Raw genomic sequence first — 12,834 nt, 5'->3', positions numbered from 1 at the left:
AGTTTTATATTTAAAATATTATACTTACCATTAAACTTATCATAATATTACTTACCATCTGAGTACCTGAAATCATTCGGGGAAAATAAATCATAAGTTAAAAATCCTGAAGGGGAAAAAAAAAAAAAATACATATATATATATATATATATAATAATAAATAATAATAAATTACAAAAATTTTCAAAAAAAAAAAAATCTCGGAAAAATCCGAGAAAAATATATAAAAATTCTACAAAAATCTGGGGATTAATAAATTCTTAATTTAGTCAAGTGAAAACAATTTCTCTTCTCATACTTACCACATCATGTCACATCAAAAAATCCCTTCGTCTGAATCATTGCTAACTGAGATGGCGCTGTCGCCCGGCTTTCTATCCGATCTATCGGACCTCTCGCTGTCGCCGATGTCGCCAATGCCAGCACCATCATCAACAGACAGCATGTTGCCTGCTGCGGCTTTGGCGGCATCTCCCTCCCTTGCACTCTCAATTTCTGTGCATGAGGGACAGCAACAAAATGTTCAATTGGCTGGTCCAACTGAAACGAATGCTGTATCTTCGTCATTATTATTGGCAACAATGACAACAACAACAACAGCGACAACAGCTACAACAACATCAACAGCAACACATGTGACAACATCAACTACAAATTCATTAACGGCCAAAATGCCATCAGATGCGCAAGCCCAATTGGCGCATTATAAGCGCCTAATTGCCCAATTGGAATTTGATCAAAAAAATTCTGTAAATGAAAAAACCTTACAAAATCTCCAAAATTATCATCCGAATCACTCTTCCAGTGAGCCTTTCGTTGATATCGAGGGCAACGATATCTCACCGCCAACATTGAATGCAGCTCAACAGCTCTTAATGTCAGCATCATTACACCCAATAACAATTCCAAAAACAACAATAGACTTACCTACGAAAACAATTTGTATAAGCAGTGATTCCAGTTCGACTGGAAACGCATCCAGCAATTGTTGTCGTGATGACAATATCGCTACAACCACTGGAGCTTTACACTACAAATTACTGCATAATACTGGCAAAAACGCTAAAATTAATCGGCGAAAAAATACGCGTAAATCCAAACGTCAAAATTCGGCAATATCTCGGTCCACGCAACAGGATGCTTCACGAAGCAAACAGATTGCTAATCGTTTTAGCTTATTGTCGGAATCCGACTTTGAAGCTCCTGTATTGTCTGATCTACCAAAATCACAATCTGATCTTCCACCACCGCCCCCATCACCCACACCCTTGGCAACAGCAGCAGCAACAGCAGCAGCAGCAGCAGCAGCTATAACAACAGCAACAGCAGCAACTCCAATGGTGGTGTCGTCTAATCGTTTGGCCACCGCTGTCCAAGCTGCACTGGCTTCTGCCAATCGGCCGATGACGGTATCAAACTCCATTTTGAACAACAACAATAATAATGTTATTCCTTTCCCCACCTCCCCTCTTCTGCAATTGAAAACACAATTGCAATCAAACCTGCTGCTGCAACAACAACAGCAACAACAGCAGCAGCAACAATCACAGCAGCAGCAACAACAACAACTGATTGTTGGTGGCAATGTTTTGACTCCAAAGAGCAAAAACTACAAGCCACCTCAAATATATGTCGAGCATATATTACAATCTAACCAAAATGGTTTAAACACACTTATTGCCAAGCTAAATGACCACAATCCGCCCATAATTGATTATGGGCTCAAATTAAGTGGTCCAGGCACTGTGCGTATCCTTCCAAAAACCCTCGACACTTATCAGAACATCTTAAATATTCTTAACTCAGATAACAACTTTCAATATAACACATACCAGAGGCGTGAGGAGCGCTCGTTTCGGGTTGTTGTGCGTGGCATACATGCCAATACAAGCACCGACACAATCCGGAACGAGCTCACTTGTATGGGGTATACGATCCGAAGCGTATACAACCCGCAATACAAGAACCGAAACGGCTCTGGTATGTATCGTCCTAACTTATTTTATATAGAATTAGCTCCCGACCCTATCCAAAACCGAACAATATTCAACATACGAACGCTCTGTAAATACATTGTGCGTTTCGAATGGCCAAAAGTCAACAATAATCGATTGCCACAATGTCATCGCTGTCAGCGATTTAACCATACCGCTCGCTATTGCCGACACCCACCGCGTTGTGTCAAATGCGGCGATGACCATCTCACGCAGGCATGCATTAAGTTGCCAAATATGCCAGCTAAATGCGCCAATTGTGATATGGATCACACTGCCAATTATAAGGGTTGTCCCCTATATTTGGATTTACTCAACACCAAACTAATGGCCATTCCCAAAAATAACAATAATCAAAAAATTCGGCAGCCCCAATCGTCGAATGTACAGCGGCGGCAAAAGCAGCCACAGCCAAAGCGTCAACAACCGGCTCAGTTGCAATCGCTTGCTCCTCAACAGCAGCAGCAACAACAACAGCAACAGCCAGTACTATTACAGCAGCTACAGCCGCCAATGCCAATGCCAATTCAAAACATTTCAAATCTCAACAAAAACAAAAACAAAAAGCCTAATAAGAAGCGCAAGCTAAATGGTGGACAATTGTCATTGTTGCAGCAACAGCAGCGACAACAACCACAACAGCTACAGCAACAACAACATCAAATAGTTTCAAGCACACCACTTACGACTTCTGTGAACAACAGCAGCAACATCAACACTATCAAAACGGCAAAAATTGCCAAAAAATCGAAACCATCCACAGTCTCCACAATCCAAACTTTGGATCCGCGCGCTAGGTGGGCGCAGATACAAAATATTCAAAAACAACAACAGCAACAACAACTTAATCAAACCGGCTCGATATTGAGCCGCGAACAAATCGTTTCGACTCAATGTCAAATATTAGAAAATATGTCCAAACGACAGCCAATTGCAATTGCCACTGCCCAACAATCAAATATGCAACAGCAGCCTGTGCCTATGCAGGTGGATGATGGGCAGCGGCAACAGCAACTGCTTCAGCAACAGCAACATCTGCAACAGCAACAACAGCAACAACAACAAATTCCGTTGCCACACTTGTCTACAAACGTTGATAATAATAATCAAATACTTCTCAATATGGCTCAAAAGCACCAAGAACAAATGGATAAGATGATGGGCTGGATGACTATATTGCAGCAACAAATGCAGGGAGTGCTTCGCCACGGTGATGCCTCCACACTGCCTGCTGCATCCTCATCCAATTCAAATTGATTCATTCACCAATCAATAATCGAATTGGATGAGGATTCCATTATACCCGGTCCCACTGCCTTACTCATTCACGCTGCTCATGCACTCAATCTTGTCAAAACTGTAAAAAAAAAAAAAAAAAAAATTTTTTAAATTTTAAAACATATGAACTATGATCAGAACACTTACCTTTCTTACCTCTCTCTTTTTCTTTCTCCTCTCTCTCTTTTTTTTTATTTTTCTAAATTTTTACTCACCTCCATTTACTCATCTTGTGCTTACCATTTTTCTTTGTTTTATTTAATTTATCATTCTGATCATGGCTCTGCTTCCTTGAACAATAACTCTCTCTTTTTCATACTCTATCAATTAAATGCATTTCTCAATGCAACACTTTATTAAAACAAAAAAAATACAAAATAAAATAAATGCGTATGCGTCTGCCTGTCTGGCCTATATGCTAACATTCTTAAAATGCTAGACATCAAGACGCCAGATTTACACGCGCACACGCAAACGCATAAACACACTCACAATCACACACACACTCACAAATTGCGCGCCACCACCGGCAGCAGAAGAAGAAACTTCTTTTTGCTCGCTCACGTGCTGGTGCCCAATAATAACAACAACAAATCATAACAAAACACATCAATACACACATGCGAGCGCGCGCACGCACATATACTTTGTCGCGCCCGTAAGCACTTGTGCACGCATACACTTACACACACACATATAATCATCAACGCTGGCCAGCTGGTCGCGCAATCATAACATCGGCTGCCCCCCTTCCCCAATTCAATTGACAACATATATAGCTCTCTCAGCACTCAGCCCGCTTGGCTGGAGCGAGGGGAAGAGGGAGGCAACCTTTTTTCGTCTTCATCGCTTTGCGTCTATCTGTTGGTATGCCCTGGCCGCTCTCTGTCTTTGTGGCGGGCATCGTCGCCAATCGACACTTCCAACACCAACAACAACAACAACAACAACAACAGCAACAACAGCAACAACAACAACAACAACAACAACGTCTTCAACGACAACGTCTATCATCATCACCAACACCATAGTCATCGACATCATCATGTTCACCATGCCGCTGACCATGTTGGGCACAATGTCCTTACAAATTATTTAAATACACTTTTCTTTAAATATTACACACACATACACTCATCTCACAACAAATGTATTTATTCCAATTCACCTTCCCCTTTTCTATTGTTCTATTCTATCAAAATCCCATGTCAACAAATAGTTAAATATTGTCAAATAACTCTTTTGATAATTTAGCCTGTGCTTTGATGAGAGAATGGCACAAGGCGGCAAATAACATCCAGCTTCAGTTATCGAAAAAGAAAATGAAATATTACTATTTAAATTACATGATGTGGGGAGAATAGCTTTTCTTTAGCTCCACCATAAACGGTGGTTACAGAGGAAAATTAAAACAAAAAAAAAAAAAAAAATCAAATACACTGGATAGGCATCGGTCGGTCGTTGTTGTGCATTCTGTGGAGTGGCCCTAGTGTGTGTCTGAACACACACACGCACATAACGTATGGGAACACACACACACGCTGTACCGAATCACCATGACCTACTCCAGCAGCATATTTGCCATTTATACACCTGACAAAAATAAAAAGAAATAGAATGAGGGAATTAGCTTAGAAAAGATATTCTCCTCACTTATTTCTTTGCTCGGCACTCATGTCATTTAACCATCAACTGAATTTTAATTTCACGTCCATATATTCATCTACATCATTAAACAATATTCTCTCGTCAACTTTGCATGGCTCGTATCAAGACTGCTGGCTTATGGCGTACATAAACATGCTGATGCCGCACACACTTTAACTATGCATTCCCCACTTATCCTCTCTATTTCTCTCTATCAATGCTTTTCTCCTACTTTATGTAAATACACTCATCATACCAGGAACTTATATATTGTTAGGCAATTTTGGGAGCATATATGCATATATATGTGTATATATGTATATGTACATATATATATGTGTGTATGTGTGTGCTCTCTGAAATGTATGTACAATGTATTTGGCTAAATTTAATGCATATTGAAAATAATAATAATAATATTGAAATTGTAACAATAATCTTAGGCCAACACTACACTACACTACACTACATTACACTATACTACACTACACTATGTCATACATGTATATTTACACATACAAAAAACACATTTATCATAAGCATACACACACACACACACACATACAGAATTAATTACCAATTGTCAACACAATTACACTTTAGTATATAAGTTGAACAATTTGTTTGAATTGATCTGTAATTGAGAAATCAAAATTGTAAGAGAATACGAAGTTAAGTAATGCATATCAATAAACTTTCTGGGTTGGGTCGTCTAAGTCGTTGGATGTTGAGGATAGATGGTTAATCAGGACGTTCGGATCACTGGGTCAAGTTTGTTTGTTTGTCTGTTTGTTTGTTTGTTTGCAGGGATATATTGGATGTTTGGTGTCTTGCGTGAGACCAGTGTGTTGTGACAGGAAGCATGGTTAGAGAGTAGTTAGATTTAAAATTGAGTGGGCGCCAATAAAGCCGCCCCACTACGACTCGCTTGCTTCCGTACTCACACACACACGCTCACCCTTGTACCATACACCCATTCAACCTCTATATCTCTCACTCACTCACTCACTCGCTCACTCACTCACACACACTCTCCCACTCACTCTCTCTCTCTCTCTCGTTATCGGAGCTTAAGAGGGAGTGTGAGAGAGTGCCCATTTTGTCCGTACCGTTTTCCCATCTCGTCCCATCCATGACACAGCCTCCCACTCAACAATTTGTTACCAGAAAAAAGGGTCTTAATTAGTCGCTTGAGATGAACGGACGTGTTAGCGGACGATTGATCGTTTGTCGAATTCTGTTCAAAGTGGAATTGAAACAAAAGTTTTGAAAAAGTCGTCGTTAAATCGTTAAATCATAAATACGCCCAGTCAGTAAATAAAATAATAAGAATCTGTGCTAAATTAATCAATTAATTGATTCTTATTAAATTACGCGCTCAAAACGAAAACATATATATATATATATATATATATATATATATATGTGTGTTGGCATTTTTTCTCCCACTGGTCAGGGAGAGAGAACTCAATGAACAAACAGTGAAAATCAGTGAAAGAAGTGAAGAAAGGTGAAAAAAAGTGTAGAAGTTGAAAGAAATCAGGTTCAAATTTCATATAGGTGTCCATGAAATATATGCTGCTTGAGTACAGGCTCGTGTACGTGTGCTGGCGTCTTCCAATTGCGCCGCTTACGATCTGTATGCGCGCGTATGCGTGTATGTGTGAGCTTTCCAGACAAAGCGACGCCACGCCACGCCTAGCCACGCCAACGCCCAACGCTAAACGTCAACGCTAGTGCTTTTTTCTTTTTTTTTTCTTTTTCTTTTGTTTTGCTTTATTCTGAGGCGCACTGTACCTCCTTACACTCTGGAAGTGCTTAAGAGTCCAGAATCAAAAAAAAAAAAAAAAATTCAATAATTCCAACAACCCGTCACACCGCTCAATATTCAACTTGATTACAAATATTAAAATATAAATCAATAAAAATTGTTAAAAATATATATTTTCAATTTCCATAAATATTTTCATTGCCAGCAATATACAATATTTTTTCTCAAAAATATTTTTGCTACCAATCTGTCCGTCTACGGACAAACACACACACACACACACACACAGCCAATAACGGCTAAATTAAAAAGAGAGCAATTTTCCAATAACATAACATATATCAATAATTTTTTATAAATAATAACAAATCTCAACACAACAATTCAAAACGTCAATTAAAACCATATCAACAACAATAACAACAACAACAACAACAACAACAGCATCAACTATTACAATTACAAAAAGTTGTACAATCACTCAAAACGGCCAACAGGTACAGTCATCAATTTTATCACAACATAAAACAAAAACAAAAATAAATACACTCAAGCGCAAATACAAATGCATATTATGACCATTCCAATTGTCACTCACATCTATCAAAACATATTAATTAACTAATATATATACATATATATATATATATCCTACTTATTCTCACAAAAAAAAAAATAAAAAAAAAATAATAAGTGTGTGTGTTTATGTGCGCATAGTTGCTGTTGCGCAACCTGTACTACTTAGTGCACAAGACGCGCACGCATCTATTCATTCATTCATTCATTTACACACACACACACATATATACTTGCAAACTTGCAAGCTTGCCTTCCAATACAGTCTGGAGGCAGCAAGCAGCAAGCATCAAAACTAAAAATTACACACACACACACACGCACATACGCAGGCAGAGTCGCGTCATTTTCTCGCACATTGTATGTGTGTGTGCGTGCTTGCTGTACAAAATCAAACAAAACATAAACAATCATTCCATTTAACATTAACATTATATTTACACATACATATAAGTAAATAAGTGCCTGTCCAAATTTTTCAGGACATCATTTTTGATTAATAGACATATATATATATATAGATTTAGTCAAAACATAGCGTGTCGCCGCTAAATTTAAACATTAAAATCAAAACAAATATATATATATATACAAAATACATAGGCGTGTCGTCGCCAAATTCGTATTTAATATAATAAATTTTTTTTTACCAACATAATAGTATACGGTGTGTCGCCACCCAAATATAAATCAACAATCGATATTGTTTAACAATACACGGTGTGTCGCCACCAAATATATAATTTAATATTTCATAATAATAATAATTCTATTGCTAGCAATTTGTATGGTGTGTCGCCACCAAGGCATTTTGCGCTAAGCCTGTCCGTCTGCCTGCCTGCCTGCCTGCTTGCTCGCTCGCTCTCTTGCCTCTCTCACGCTCCATACAGAGAGCGAGAGCCGGCAAGTGAATCAAAACAAAAAACAGAGACTAGCGGCTAGCAGATCGAACATAATCAAAACAAACGAGCGCGTTTTCTCGCTCTATTCACGGCGGCCATTATTGTTTTTTCTGGCGCGGCCAAATTTCATTCATAAATACAATTGCACATCATAATCAAAACATTAGCGTGTCGCCGCTAATTTTCCATATAATATTAAATAATTATAATAATATTAATAAATATATATAAATACAAAGGCGTGTTGTCGCTTATCTTTAGTATTTATTTCTTTAAACAATAGACGGTGTGTTGCCACCATTAAATAACATAATATCCTATCACTTTTATGCTGGCAATTTATTTTATGGTGTGTCGCCACCAGAAAAGAAAAAAAGATAATTAATTGCCGCCAAGCCTGCCTATTTGCCTCTGTCTGCCCAATCGATCGCTCTCTTGCCGCTCTCTCAATAACAAATTGAGAGCCTGTGTGAGAGATCAAAACAAAAAGCTGAAACAAGAGGTAAACAAAGCATCTATAATCAAAACAAACGAGCGCGAATTCTCGCTCTATTCACACACACACAGCGGCCATCATTATTATTATTTTTTTTTTCTTCTTATTATTCTTTTCTGTTTACTTTTGCCACGACCTTGACTCAATTTCAATAATTCTTTTGCTATTTTGTCCTTGCCAGCGTGCCGTTCGCTAACACTTCTGATAACTTTTGTTTTGCCGTCGGCAAAACGACCTTTGCACAATTTTAAGAAATTCTTATTTAGCGTGCCGCCGTTAAATACACATTCTTTAATCAGGAAAAAAAATATATTATTGTTTTTTCGGGCGTGCCGCCACCCTTACATATTAAACAATAATAATTACTTTCAAGTTTTATATTTAAAATATTATACTTACCATTAAACTTATCATAATATTACTTACCATCTGAGTACCTGAAATCATTCGGGGAAAATAAATCATAAGTTAAAAATCCTGAAGGGAAAAAAAAAAAAAATACATATATATATATATATATATAATAATAAATAATAATAAATTACAAAAATTTTCAAAAAAAAAAAAAATCTCGGAAAAATCCGAGAAAAATATATAAAAATTCTACAAAAATCTGGGGATTAATAAATTCTTAATTTAGTCAAGTGAAAACAATTTCTCTACTCATACTTACCACATCATGTCACATCAAAAAATCCCTTCGTCTGAATCATTGCTAGCTGAGATGGCGCTGTCGCCCGGCTTTCTATCCGATCTATCGGACCTCTCGCTGTCGCCGATGTCGCCAATGCCAGCACCATCATCAACAGACAGCATGTTGCCTGCTGCGGCTTTGGCGGCATCTCCCTCCCTTGCACTCTCAATTTCTGTGCATGAGGGACAGCAACAAAATGTTCAATTGGCTGGTCCAACTGAAACGAATGCTGTATCTTCGTCATTATTATTGGCAACAATGACAACAACAACAACAGCGACAACAGCTACAACAACATCAACAGCAACACATGTGACAACATCAACTACAAATTCATTAACGGCCAAAATGCCATCAGATGCGCAAGCCCAATTGGCGCATTATAAGCGCCTAATTGCCCAATTGGAATTTGATCAAAAAAATTCTGTAAATGAAAAAACCTTACAAAATCTCCAAAATTATCATCCGAATCACTCTTCCAGTGAGCCTTTCGTTGATATCGAGGGCAACGATATCTCACCGCCAACATTGAATGCAGCTCAACAGCTCTTAATGTCAGCATCATTACACCCAATAACAATTCCAAAAACAACAATAGACTTACCTACGAAAACAATTTGTATAAGCAGTGATTCCAGTTCGACTGGAAACGCATCCAGCAATTGTTGTCGTGATGACAATATCGCTACAACCACTGGAGCTTTACACTACAAATTACTGCATAATACTGGCAAAAACGCTAAAATTAATCGGCGAAAAAATACGCGTAAATCCAAACGTCAAAATTCGGCAATATCTCGGTCCACGCAACAGGATGCTTCACGAAGCAAACAGATTGCTAATCGTTTTAGCTTATTGTCGGAATCCGACTTTGAAGCTCCTGTATTGTCTGATCTACCAAAATCACAATCTGATCTTCCACCACCGCCCCCATCACCCACACCCTTGGCAACAGCAGCAGCAACAGCAGCAGCAGCAGCAGCAGCTATAACAACAGCAACAGCAGCAACTCCAATGGTGGTGTCGTCTAATCGTTTGGCCACCGCTGTCCAAGCTGCACTGGCTTCTGCCAATCGGCCGATGACGGTATCAAACTCCATTTTGAACAACAACAATAATAATGTTATTCCTTTCCCCACCTCCCCTCTTCTGCAATTGAAAACACAATTGCAATCAAACCTGCTGCTGCAACAACAACAACAACAACAGCAACAACAACAATCACAGCAGCAGCAACAACAACAACTGATTGTTGGTGGCAATGTTTTGACTCCAAAGAGCAAAAACTACAAGCCACCTCAAATATATGTCGAGCATATATTACAATCTAACCAAAATGGTTTAAACACACTTATTGCCAAGCTAAATGACCACAATCCGCCCATAATTGATTATGGGCTCAAATTAAGTGGTCCAGGCACTGTGCGTATCCTTCCAAAAACCCTCGACACTTATCAGAACATCTTAAATATTCTTAACTCAGATAACAACTTTCAATATAACACATACCAGAGGCGTGAGGAGCGCTCGTTTCGGGTTGTTGTGCGTGGCATACATGCCAATACAAGCACCGACACAATCCGGAACGAGCTCACTTGTATGGGGTATACGATCCGAAGCGTATACAACCCGCAATACAAGAACCGAAACGGCTCTGGTATGTATCGTCCTAACTTATTTTATATAGAATTAGCTCCCGACCCTATCCAAAACCGAACAATATTCAACATACGAACGCTCTGTAAATACATTGTGCGTTTCGAATGGCCAAAAGTCAACAATAATCGATTGCCACAATGTCATCGCTGTCAGCGATTTAACCATACCGCTCGCTATTGCCGACACCCACCGCGTTGTGTCAAATGCGGCGATGACCATCTCACGCAGGCATGCATTAAGTTGCCAAATATGCCAGCTAAATGCGCCAATTGTGATATGGATCACACTGCCAATTATAAGGGTTGTCCCCTATATTTGGATTTACTCAACACCAAACTAATGGCCATTCCCAAAAATAACAATAATCAAAAAATTCGGCAGCCCCAATCGTCGAATGTACAGCGGCGGCAAAAGCAGCCACAGCCAAAGCGTCAACAACCGGCTCAGTTGCAATCGCTTGCTCCTCAACAGCAGCAGCAACAACAACAGCAACAGCCAGTACTATTACAGCAGCTACAGCCGCCAATGCCAATGCCAATTCAAAACATTTCAAATCTCAACAAAAACAAAAACAAAAAGCCTAATAAGAAGCGCAAGCTAAATGGTGGACAATTGTCATTGTTGCAGCAACAGCAGCGACAACAACCACAACAGCTACAGCAACAACAACATCAAATAGTTTCAAGCACACCACTTACGACTTCTGTGAACAACAGCAGCAACATCAACACTATCAAAACGGCAAAAATTGCCAAAAAATCGAAACCATCCACAGTCTCCACAATCCAAACTTTGGATCCGCGCGCTAGGTGGGCGCAGATACAAAATATTCAAAAACAACAACAGCAACAACAACTTAATCAAACCGGCTCGATATTGAGCCGCGAACAAATCGTTTCGACTCAATGTCAAATATTAGAAAATATGTCCAAACGACAGCCAATTGCAATTGCCACTGCCCAACAATCAAATATGCAACAGCAGCCTGTGCCTATGCAGGTGGATGATGGGCAGCGGCAACAGCAACTGCTTCAGCAACAGCAACATCTGCAACAGCAACAACAGCAACAACAACAAATTCCGTTGCCACACTTGTCTACAAACGTTGATAATAATAATCAAATACTTCTCAATATGGCTCAAAAGCACCAAGAACAAATGGATAAGATGATGGGCTGGATGACTATATTGCAGCAACAAATGCAGGGAGTGCTTCGCCACGGTGATGCCTCCACACTGCCTGCTGCATCCTCATCCAATTCAAATTGATTCATTCACCAATCAATAATCGAATTGGATGAGGATTCCATTATACCCGGTCCCACTGCCTTACTCATTCACGCTGCTCATGCACTCAATCTTGTCAAAACTGTAAAAAAAAAAAAAAAAAATATTTTTTAAATTTTAAAACATATGAACTATGATCAGAACACTTACCTTTCTTACCTCTCTCTTTTTCTTTCTCCTCTCTCTCTTTTTTTTTATTTTTCTAAATTTTTACTCACCTCCATTTACTCATCCTGTGCTTACCATTTTTCTTTGTTTTATTTAATTTATCATTCTGATCATGGCTCTGCTTCCTTGAACAATAACTCTCTCTTTTTCATACTCTATCAATTAAATGCATTTCTCAATGCAACACTTTATTAAAACAAAAAAAATACAAAATAAAATAAATGCGTATGCGTCTGCCTGTCTGGCCTATATGCTAACATTCTTAAAATGCTAGACATCAAGACGCCAGATTTACACGCGCACACGCAAACGCATAAACACACTCACAATCACACACACACTCACAAATTGCGCGCCACCAC

General features: G+C 38.9%; 2 protein-coding genes across 2 annotated transcripts; both read left to right on the top strand.

Annotated features, from left to right (window-relative positions):
- The first annotated feature begins 353 nt into the window (after nucleotides 1–353).
- Nucleotides 354–3,251, top strand: LOC135435391 (putative uncharacterized protein DDB_G0271606). Its single transcript, XM_064692417.1, has 2 exons — nucleotides 354–1,980; nucleotides 2,239–3,251. The coding sequence occupies exons 1-2, from the start codon at nucleotides 354–356 to the stop codon at nucleotides 3,249–3,251; spliced, it is 2,640 nt and encodes an 879-aa protein (XP_064548487.1).
- A 6,137-nt stretch (nucleotides 3,252–9,388) lies between these two features.
- On the top strand, nucleotides 9,389–12,286 carry LOC135435390 (putative uncharacterized protein DDB_G0271606). Its single transcript, XM_064692416.1, has 2 exons — nucleotides 9,389–11,015; nucleotides 11,274–12,286. The coding sequence occupies exons 1-2, from the start codon at nucleotides 9,389–9,391 to the stop codon at nucleotides 12,284–12,286; spliced, it is 2,640 nt and encodes an 879-aa protein (XP_064548486.1).
- The last annotated feature ends 548 nt before the right edge of the window (nucleotides 12,287–12,834 follow it).

Source organism: Drosophila montana, unplaced genomic scaffold, assembly GCF_035044405.1.
Source record: "Drosophila montana isolate Dmon_TW-CO22-7 unplaced genomic scaffold, ASM3504440v1 contig_3604_1, whole genome shotgun sequence".
Classification (NCBI taxonomy): Eukaryota; Metazoa; Arthropoda; class Insecta; order Diptera; family Drosophilidae; genus Drosophila; species Drosophila montana.
This window is presented reverse-complemented; position numbering and strand designations above follow the sequence as displayed.